Source organism: Clarias gariepinus, chromosome 2 (genome assembly GCF_024256425.1).
Source record: "Clarias gariepinus isolate MV-2021 ecotype Netherlands chromosome 2, CGAR_prim_01v2, whole genome shotgun sequence".
NCBI lineage: Eukaryota > Metazoa > Chordata > Actinopteri > Siluriformes > Clariidae > Clarias > Clarias gariepinus.
Window position 1 is genome coordinate 27,032,375 of NC_071101.1, and position 10,873 is coordinate 27,043,247.

At 39.5% G+C, this 10,873-nt stretch overlaps 1 protein-coding gene across 3 annotated transcripts; it reads right to left on the minus strand.

Moving 5' to 3' along the window:
* Positions 1 to 475: 475 nt before the first annotated feature.
* si:dkey-234i14.3 (fibulin-7-like) lies at positions 476 to 6,309 on the minus strand. 3 transcript variants are annotated; one of them, XM_053484980.1, is made up of 7 exons: positions 6,217 to 6,309; positions 4,849 to 5,023; positions 4,183 to 4,353; positions 3,120 to 3,302; positions 2,776 to 2,913; positions 2,419 to 2,554; positions 476 to 1,025 (listed from the first exon to the last, which is right to left on the minus strand). In XM_053484980.1, exons 2-7 carry the CDS (start codon positions 5,015 to 5,017, stop codon positions 665 to 667), a joined length of 1,158 nt encoding a protein of 385 aa, XP_053340955.1. In that variant the 5' UTR covers positions 5,018 to 5,023; positions 6,217 to 6,309; the 3' UTR covers positions 476 to 664. The 3 variants fall into 3 exon arrangements, with proteins under 3 accessions (XP_053340955.1, XP_053340951.1, XP_053340959.1); XM_053484976.1 differs by lacking the exon at positions 6,217 to 6,309 and adding an exon at positions 5,978 to 6,135; XM_053484984.1 differs by lacking the exons at positions 4,183 to 4,353; positions 6,217 to 6,309 and adding an exon at positions 5,978 to 6,135.
* Positions 6,310 to 10,873: the final 4,564 nt, after the last annotated feature.

A 10,873-nucleotide genomic window follows, 5' to 3' on the forward strand; every position in this document is an offset into this window, starting at 1 on the left:
AATTTTTTATGTATAATGGTAGGCTTATCTTGTTGCCCCTTTTTTTCTTTCTTTTTTTTTTTTTTTTTTTTAAATACTGTGTGTGAGACAGAGCAAGCGTGTGAAAGGCGACTTCTTTATGTTTGAATGCTTTTTATAGCTCCATACAGGTATATAATGTGCACTGAGAGAGGTCTGTAAGGTCCTGCCTTGGCATTCTGGCATTAGGGTGAAACATTCTTTGTGGGAATGCTTTTCAGTCAGTCAGTGGAGAACGGTCCTTTTGCTTCTGGAGAGTGCCTGTGATTATGATTTGTGATGGGCTAGAATCATGAGCAGGATTTTGCCTTTGGCAAAGGCAATAATGCTAAAAAAATTCAAAATATTGAAAGATGCCCCTGTGCTTCAGTGTGGATGTTTAGGCAAAAATCTCAGCTATTGTTAAAAAAAATCTTATATCTAAGATATATATATATGTAGATAAATTACACACGAGATTAGGAAATAAATCACATTGAATATATAAAAGGCTGTAAAAACAAAATAAGCTTAATGGATGTAATAGGCTTAAATAATAATTATAAATTTTTGATTTGCCTATCTGCAAATCTCTTGCACCTTATTTCAGTTCGTAAGACAAGAAATAAAGTAAATTTTCCAGTCTGTTGGCTCCTCACTCTGCCTTTTAGAAGCTGTATGGAGAAACGAAGAGTGTAACCTTTGTTAGATATCGTCCCAGCAGTGTTCTCCTCTCCAACTCGCTCATCTCCACCTCAGCCTCCAGTGTGGCAGGGCCTTGCACCGGCTCCACCAGCAGCAGCTCGCCGCTCTGTCTGCTTGCACGCTGAACAGTGAAATGTCTTTCTCCTCGATTTCCCAGCAGTGCGAAGCGCAGGGTGTTTCCTACCACTCGGGCCGCTGACACCCGGAACAAAACACGGGGAGTGCTCATGTTCGACACCACTGACATGAAGTGAAAGCTGATGGAGACCGGTGCTTGGAGACAAGCTTTGTTCCTCTGAACGCATGGGTTACGCTCACATTGCCTGTAACACATTTCAAATGAAATTAAAATTTTTCCCCATCTATATATACAGTCCCGATCAAAAGTTTAAGACCACTTGAAAAATGGCAAAAAATCATATTTTGCATTGTTGGATCTTAACAAGGTTCCAAGTAGAGCTTCAACATGCAACAAGAAGAAATGGGAGTGAGACAAAACATTTTTCGAGCATGCAATTAATTAAAAATAACGATTAAACTGAAACAGGCTGTTTTACAGCTGATCAAAATTTTAGGACCACATGCCTTCAAAAGGCCAAATCTGTGCAAAGATGTGGATTCATTGTCATTTTCTGTCAGTTAGTCACATGTTCTGATGGCAAAGGCAAAAAAACTTTCCCTTTTTGAACGTGGTCGGGTTGTTGAACTGCATAAGCAGGGTCTCTCACAGCCCGCCATCGCTGCTGAGGTGGGACGCAGTAAGACAGTCAATCGGAATTTCTTAAATGATCCTGAGGGTTATGGAACAAAAAAGTCAAGTGGAAGACCCAAAAAAATTCTACCAGCACTGAGCCGGAGGATACAATCGGCTGTCCGTCAAGACACTGGACAATCCTCGACCCAAATTAAGGCTGTTACTGGTGCTGACTGCAGCCCCATAACCAGCAGACGGCATCTGGGACTGAAGGGCTTTAAAAACAAAAATCGTCTTCAAAGACCTCGCCTCCTTGAATGCCACAGAACTGCTCATTTGGACTTTGCAAGAGAGCACCAAACATAAGAGATTCAAAGGTGGTAGAAAGTTTTATTCTCTGATAAATTTTTTTTTAACCTTGATGGTCTCCAACGTTACTGGCATTTACATTAAATTTTCATTTAGCCATTTGGCAGACGCTCTTATCCAGAGTGACTTACATTTTCTCTCATTACACATCTGAGCAGTTGAGGGTTAAGGGCCTTACTCAAGGGCCCAACAGTGGCAACTTGGTGGTTGTGGGGTTTGAACTTGGGATCTTCCGAACTGTAGTCCAATGCCCTAACCACTGAGCTACCCCTGGCCTGGGGTGGCCTGGGGTGGCATGACAAGCAGATCCCACCTGAGATGTTTTCTATGCGCCACAGTGGAGGGGGCGCCATAATGGTCTGGGGTGCTTTTTCTTTCAGTGGAACAATGGAGCTTCAGGAAGTGCAGTTTAATTAACCCATTTCTCATATCTAATCTGTGCTGTATTACTCCTAGTGGAAATTTAGTTTAAATACATCACTCTCACTCTTTCTTTATAAGTAGAATGGGGTGTCAGTCCATTGTAGTGAACACATGTACACACACATACACCCCCATCCCCCCCCCACACCATGGGGAGGATATATGCGACCTCCACACACACAGGTGGACTTGAGGTGAGAGGTCAAGCAGAATACAATTTGTATACTTACAAAGGTGAGGTCTTGATGTAGGAAGCATTGCGAAAGCGAGGGCATTCGACTACCATGCATCTGTAACCTCCGAAAGTGTTCACGCACTCCTGCTCTTTGGTACAGTTGTGAGTTCCTCTCTCACACTCATTAACATCTGCAGTGAAAAAGAATCTCATTATTATTATAGGAACTGCAGTTTGTCTCTGAGACAGAAAAGGTTCCAAAAGTACAATTAAATACAGCTCTAAAGAAAATGCGAGTATTAAAAGATCAATGGGATTAATCTTTATGTGCTTATTAAACCATGTAATCTTTAGGATGCTTTTCCTTCTTTTTCATCTCCAGTAAATAAGAAAGTGTCTGTTGGACACTGACCCTGACAGCTCCTGTTGTCTTTGTTGACGCTGTAACCAGTGGGACATTGGCAGTAGTAGCTCCCAGCCGTGTTGATACACGTGTGCATACATAGACGACCAGTTTGGGTCATACGGAAAAGCTCACATTCATCAATGTCTAAAAAAAGAAAAGTAAAGGGTTTTACCTATAGATTCCATGCAACCACATTACAATTCTTCGAATCAGCATCTCTCTCTGGAGCTCACTGAGTGAATAATTTGATTCCTGTCATATCCAAATCAATATGATCAAATAGACTGGAAGACATAGTCCAGATTAATTCTGGATAACACTGTTTAAGTGAGAGTGGTTGGAGATGTTACCTGTACACAAGCCTCTGTCCTGGCTGGAGATGCTGTAGCCTTGCTCACATGTACACTGCATGGAGCCTTCTAGCTCGATGCAGTGAGAGCGACGGACATAGGCCGAGGCTGGAGGTGGAGAAGATGGTGAGGTAGATGTGGGCATGGAGGAGGTAGCGATATTGTGTGTGCCAGCATCTTCCACTAAACAGGATAGATCATTCAAAGTATGTGTGTGACTTAGAGGAAACCTAGAATTACATATGTAATAGATTTTAAACAAGCATACTGAATTAAATGAATGAGCCATTGTTTTCAACCTAATCTCTATCTACCATGTCTGTAGAGTATGTGCTTTTTCCACAGAAAATCATTTCAACATGTTTCAAATCCATTCAGCTCCAAATGCTCTTGGAGGCCCTTGAGCAGATGTTAAACTTATGTGAAGCATTTACAGTTTTTCGTAACTATCTCATTCTTAAGAAAAGTCTATTGGCACATCTCCTGTACCGTCCTGACCTCACTTTCAGCCATTTCCACATGTTTGGGCCATTAAAGGAGTTCCTTGGAGGCCAGTGTTTCAGATGTGAAGCAGACAATCTGATCATGGCTTCGGCAAGAAACCTTTCTAGCTTGATGGTATCCAAGCACTAGTGAAATGCTGGGATAAGTTCATTAGTGTAGCAGGGGTTATATGTTTTTTACTTTCATAATTGTTATTAAACCAAATCTTGGGTTAAGGTATTTTCAATATTTCAACACTGGAACAGTACAGTATAAAATAATTGTGTTGTCTTGTGCTTTCTGTAAAACTAATGTTAATAAAGCATAACCACAAATTCTTCCCTTTGAAAAGTCAGCTCCATCACAAATACCTTTCAGTGAAGAATTCATAAAAACAATGTTTCTCATAAATAATTATCTGCTTGAGCGACTGCCCATGGACTGCGATTATGAGCACATTTTAGGCCAACAGGCTTTTGCTTCTTTTCTCATTACATAAAAAACATTGATTGTTTTTGTTCTACAGATGTGGTAACTAGAGATGGGGGTTTTAAATTCTGGATTATCATTTAATAAATACTCTTGCAAGTTGGCTCTTCTCCACTCCAGCTGAGGGAATCCAGACACTCCCTAGTCTCTGGCCCTGACAGCTGGAAACCAGAGTTACAGAGGAAGTGAACCTCATGGCCCACTTTGAACACTTGGCCCAGCATCCTTCCATTGGCTGGCGGGTTTGGAGGCAGACACATAGCTTTTGGGTAAAGGACAACATAAAAAAGTTTAGGCTAAGCCGTGATAAGGGGAGAAAAAAACAGGTTTATGCACACAATACTTAGATCAAGTTCCATTTTCAAAGACTGGTCTGCCTTCTAACCCCTTAGTGTGTTGTCCCTCTAACAAAATCTTTAAAAGGCTTTAAGTGCATAACTGTATAAATGTGTTCCTTTTCGAAAACGGCTCCAAGTAAATCTCTAATAATCTTTAAAACCTTTATGGTTAAGTGTACTGTATTTGATTTGCTGAGTTCATTGTGGTTAACAGTTCTTCACGGTCCTGTCTTGGTCCCAACGAGGGAAATCTGAAGATCTCTTTGTACAATAGCCTGTTTTCTTTTCCTTTTTTTTTTCATGGTAAAAAAAATCTAGGAATGTTTGGCATTCAAAGAATCCCTGAGCAACCCCTTTTTATACCCAGTTATGTGATATTGTGTAACTGTATACAGTGCTGTGTCTGCTGCTGTACTCACATGTGCTGTTCTTGCCCGTGTTACTGCTGCTGCTGTGTTTGACTGTGCCGTTGTGCATCAGGTTGAGTTTCTTGCGCAGGCTGCGTACACTTTGTAAGAAGGAGGTCTCGTGCGCTGAGAGCAGCTTATGGACGTATTGTAGAGTGCTCTGGACCTCCTGCCTGCTCATACACTCCTGTAAAGTTGCGGTCATGAAGTTAATGGTGTTTATTTAACAGAAAACCAGTGGCAATTTTACCAAATACAGGACATGAAAACAGTGTGCCATTTAAAAATAATTTATATGAAATTATATTAAAACAAAAAAGTGAGCCAAGTGATTTAGATCTTTCACATTGCTTCTACTCTAATGTTTGCGGGATTTTTTAAATAAAAAAATGATATATGTATTTCATTATGATGTCAAAAAAAAAAATCATAAAAATAGATCAAACTCTCCAGCACTCCCAAATCAGGGACATTCCTATCAGGTTTACACATCCTAAATCTGCACAATATATGCATGCCAGGGTTTTTTTCCCCTCCCTTCAAATTCTTGGTGTGTTTTTATTTTATTTTTATTGTTAATTCAAAACCAGGGCCAAAAACATCCCAAATGGCAGATAGAAACTCTGCATAGTTTGTTCCCTCGCAGTCTTTGAGACAGCTGGAAGGTTAATCATGCTGATCATTGTAAATGATATAAATATATATATATATATATATATATATATATATATATTTATTTATTTATTTATGCCATTTGGGATATATATATATATATATATATATATATATATATATATATATATATATATATATATATATAAATTAAAAATATAATGCATTTACAGCATAAAATGTTCATGCTAGATCAGTCTTACAGAAAAAAAAAACGTTGCCCTAAGGAAATTATTTTCAAACCTGTCCTAGGGTCTATTATTTCACATACACATTCTGCACTTTTTAAGCTTTATATATATATATATATATATATATATATATATATATATATATATATATATATATGAATGTGTGAATACAAGGAAAAGTTAAACCTTGGGTATGAAAAAGTATACAAGTGTGAAAACCTCTCTGCAACATCTGTCCATAGCTGGTTGTGTTCTGTCTGTACATGATGTGGACCTACCTGGCTCTGAGATCCGAGCATCTGGCATGTCATAAAAATAATCACAAATATCCCACTGCTATACATCATCACAGAAAAAAGGGCGAAAAAACAACAACAATCCAGCACAGGTCGTGTCTATGTGTCAGCTCGCCTTCTTCTGTCTGTCTGTCTGTCTTTGTGTGTATGTGTATGTATGTATATATATGTGTGTGTGTGTGGAGTATGTTTAGCCCCTCGCAGTGTTATATTTAACCCACCTTCAGAGGGGAAAGCCCACCTCAGTGCGCCATCAGCTCTGTACATCTGGAAAGAGTTCAGACTGAGTCCAAACCCGCACGCATACCTCCCCACTAAACCCCATGTAGAATTACAAATGCTTCGTTATTTTTTATTACTTGCTGTTTAGTAGGGAAGCATGAGGTTTGGACTCACTCGCACTTCACTCTCACTTCACTTTAATCTGGCGAACCGAACACGAATCACATGAATTAACTCGTCAGAACGACACACCGCCTCTATCATTAGCGCACATATGGCCAACATCCTGTCTAATGCTATGTCTAATATGAGGCATGATTTTTGATTTTTTTTTTTTTTTTTTTTTAATATTAGGTTTCTATATTAAGAAACTAAGAAATTTGATGGTTATGATTAGAAAGAGGCAAATTATTACCTTGTAGTAGCCCAAGGGCGGATTTAAAACGTGGCAGGACAAAACAGAGTAAAGAGGAAATGGTGTAGACATGACAAATTGCATTACATGACACATAAATACAAATTGGTAAATAAATAAATACAAGTAACATATGTGCAAGTCGTATTTGTGTGTTTTTCAGTGTCCACAAGGTGGTGCTAATGTCGCTGCTGTGAAGTCAAAAGGTCTCTGATGCCCCCTAGTGGCTGGCTGCGTTACCATTTTAACCACGCCCACTCTGATAAACACTAGCCAAAGGACTTTATTACATTCCCATAAATTGTTTTACATTTGGCAGACGCCCTTAACCTAGAGCACTGTGGAAACTTGATTGTGCTGGGGTTTGAACCTAGGACCCTCCGATCAGTAATCCAATACCTTAACCAAAGAGCAACCGGTTTCCATTTTTGATTTTGGGCATAGTGTTATGGTAAATTGACCTCAATAATAACTTTCTAGTATTTTTCCTTAAGATAAAAATAAAACTTTAAAGCATGGTTCAGTGCTTAGCTTTCAGCACTGTCGCTTCGCACTTCCTTGTTCAGGGTTCGATTCCCACCTCAGGTCTGTGTGCATGGAGTTTACATGTTCTCCCCGTGCTTGGTGGGTTTTCTTCCAGGTATTCTGGTTGCCCCCCCCACAGTCCTTAGACATGCAGATTATGTTCCCAAGTTGCCTGTAGTGTGTGAGGGAGTGTGTGTGTGTGCCCTGTGATGGAGGCCTCCCATGACGCTGTATACAGGATAAACACTATAGACAATGAGTGGCGTTATTTGGTGATCATTTGAAAAGAGTTTGATGTGGCTGATGATGTTTTGAACAGAACGTTTAACCCAGCCCTTAAGTTCTGAACAGCGCTGTACCAAATACATTTTTTTCTCTTGTAAAGTGTTGTAACTGACTCTCAATGGGGTTCTTCTCTCAAACATTTTCCCAAGCATTTTGCTCAATTTTATGTCTGTGCTAACTCATAACAATCATAAACTGAATCAAACAATAAGAAAATATTGACTGAGCAGGTCCACTGTCAAATCATAGTCGTCTCCTACTGCGCATGGTCTGACGACAAGGTCTCAAATGCATATGCTCTGGCTATATATATATATTTAAGGCAGTGCAAATTCAGTGAAGGTGGAAACTTCCAATTCAAAAAAATTTAGACTTCAATACCACACATTGGGAGAACACTCGCTGAGTTAGACCCAATAACTTCACTAGCATGGTTGCCTAACATATCCAGCATTGAGGGTTGAATTTCTGTCTTGCGTTTGTGCTCAGGGAGTTTGTGTAATGGCTACAAGATGTTTATGTATGGATGGATATATTAGTGGTTTGGATTTCATGAGACCAATGTGTGAATGTAAATGGTGTGGATGTGAAGGGAGGAGTACACGGGAGAAACAAAGAGAATGTGCTAAAAAATGTGTGTATTGTATACTAATAGAGGCAGTGTTAAAAAACATGTGTCTTTTTCGCTTTGTTCTGCCTGAACTAAGAAGTCAACTATAGGTAGTTGATTACTCTTCCTTGGGAGCATTTACCTGTGGGGGGGCAGGGGCCAGTGTTGCCAACTTAGCGACTTTGTCGCTATATTTGGCGACTTTTCAAATCCCTCTAGCGACAAATCTGGCGACTTTTTCTTGTGTTACTGGAGACTTTTGGAGACTCTGATGTGTCTGTACTGACTCTTCTCAACTTGCCACAGCAGCTGCCGCCGCCGGCCCCTCCCCCGTCCCAAAGCACTCACAGACAGGGCTGTCCTCTCGCAGGAGCCCCCCCCCCCAGGAAGACAGTTACTCATCCCCCTGTGTCTGCTCTGATCAGTGAGCGCTAGCTCCGGCTGAAAGGAGCAGCATTTTCCCGTGACTGCACAGCAGCTAACATGGATGTGAATGAGCTGCACATGTGCAAACGGTGTTGCAACGGACCTATCACTTACCTGCTTCTCTTTTGCTTGAAATAAAACTATTTAATTTGACTATTTTCTTTTTTTTTTCTTATTTCTTCCGATGCACTTATATTACTCACTGTTACAAAGCTTAAGTTCATAATTATATTGGACACATGAGGAAGCATTAGGGAAAACACGCAAAATGCAAATTCGACGTAATTACGTCACTAATATGCAAATATACGCATGACGTCATCTAGCGACATTTGGCGACTTTTCGAGCAGACTTTAGCTACTTTCCGTTGAAAATAGTTGGCAACACTGGCAGGGGCGCGCTGCTCAGAAATACACAGACTCTCGTTGTGAAGCAGCAGCTCCGTGTGTTGTGTGTTGCTTTTAACAATAATATCTCCCCTCATCAGGTATGGACTAAAAAAATAACACATTAACCCATTCCTGAGATGTTAGAGAATGAGGTAGAAAAGAGTTATTGCTATATTGTGATTAATTTATTGTTGTTAAGTAATTGAAAGTTTACCCTGTTCAACCTGTATATTGTCTATGCTCAACATGTGCTCTGGGCTAATGAATGATGTCACACAGTCTCAGAAGTAACATGTATATGTACATGAATGTTGTGGTGTTTAACTGTGTAAGTTACGGATTTCACTGGTCACTTTATGTTCAAGAGAAATTCATAGTAAAGTTGCAAGTACGACCATATGAGTCCAATATGCACCTTAAGTATGTGTATCTGTCTGTGCTACATTTTCAGTGGTTATTCTTGGCTAACATCCTGTTAAGCATGATGAAGACAGTTATGTTTACATGTAGTGTAATATGTTTCCTGGAGATGTAGGTGATTATTATTTAATGTAATGTAATTATGTAAGTTAACTTTTTTTTTTTCTTTCTTTGCAATATAAGTTGACCGATGACGCTAAACCAATGTTTTGTCACTTCAAGTTGAGTTCGATTAATCTGTGTGACATATGTACATATATACATATGACATTATTTGAACTGTTTACATTAATGTCCGTTTTATTGATTCAAAAAAGAAATACACAGACTCTCGTTGTGAAGCAGCAGCTCCGTGTGTTGTGTGTTGCTTTTAACAATAATATCTCCCCTCATCAGGCGGTGAGGGTGCTACATTTGCATGTTTTCCCCTTGCTTGGCAGGTTTCCTCCGTGTACTCCGGTTTTCTCCCACAGTAGCATGCATTTTCCTCTGCATTGTCTTTTAAATAAAATGTATATGTTTTTCGAATACTAGCATGGCAGGTGATCTATAGCCCTGTAGTTAAAGATCACAGGGAGATGACCCACAAAGCAGCCGAAACAGATATTGTAAATTTCTAACAATTTAGCTTTTATTTCCCAGCATGAAGCAAGTGGTGAAATAACGAGCTCCATCTCACTGTTGTGAATTCCCCCCTCAGCATGGGGGCAAATAGTGGCAAGCACTGTTCTCATGTTACTTATCTCATGTTGTGCTTTTGTCTGGCCATATTCAGTTATTTTGATTTGAGTCTCGTCGTCTCCACTGTCACATACTTAATGTTCTCCTGATTGTTTCCAGGTGCTCTGTGCTTAGATCTTGGTTAGTTTGTCTATTTATACCTTCCTCCTTACCGAGCCTTAGATTTCATTTCACTTTGTTTTTAAATTCCAAGTGCTTCCTGTGTCTGATTATTTGATTTATGATTTATAACTCTTGGATAATGTTGGCTGCCTTTTCTCTGACCCATGCCTGCAGTATGGATAATAACAGATTTGTTCAATGTTTCCTGCCTCTTATACACGATCTAACCACCATTATTTCTAATGTGCTGTAATTTTGTTTGCTTATGTATTTTGTCTGACATCATGCACTTCTTAATGTTTCACATATCCTCCTTTTTCTTTGTGTCGGCACGTTTCAGGTTTGGCAGTATTAATATTATGCGATTTGAAATGAGCTGGAATAATTAACCACACCTGTTAAAATGATCCTGCTTTATTTTGATTCTGTCTGGCATCACTATAACAACCACAGTTATGATTAGTGTTTTCAGGGTTTTTTTCTGTCTCCTTCTGTTTCTTTCAGTTTCTCTGTCTATGATTCATGAGTCACACGAATTATTTGTCTTTTATGCCTATTTTGTGCCACTTTTGTATGGGGTGTTCATGTCAAACTGGGACTTTTGATTGTTCAGAATAAAAACACAGTTATGAGATTAAAAGCTACCTTTATTTCTCTTTAGAATCTCCTGCTACACTAATGCACTCATGTCAGCGTTTCACTAGTGTTTGGAGAAAGGTCAAGACTGTACATGGGATGTGCC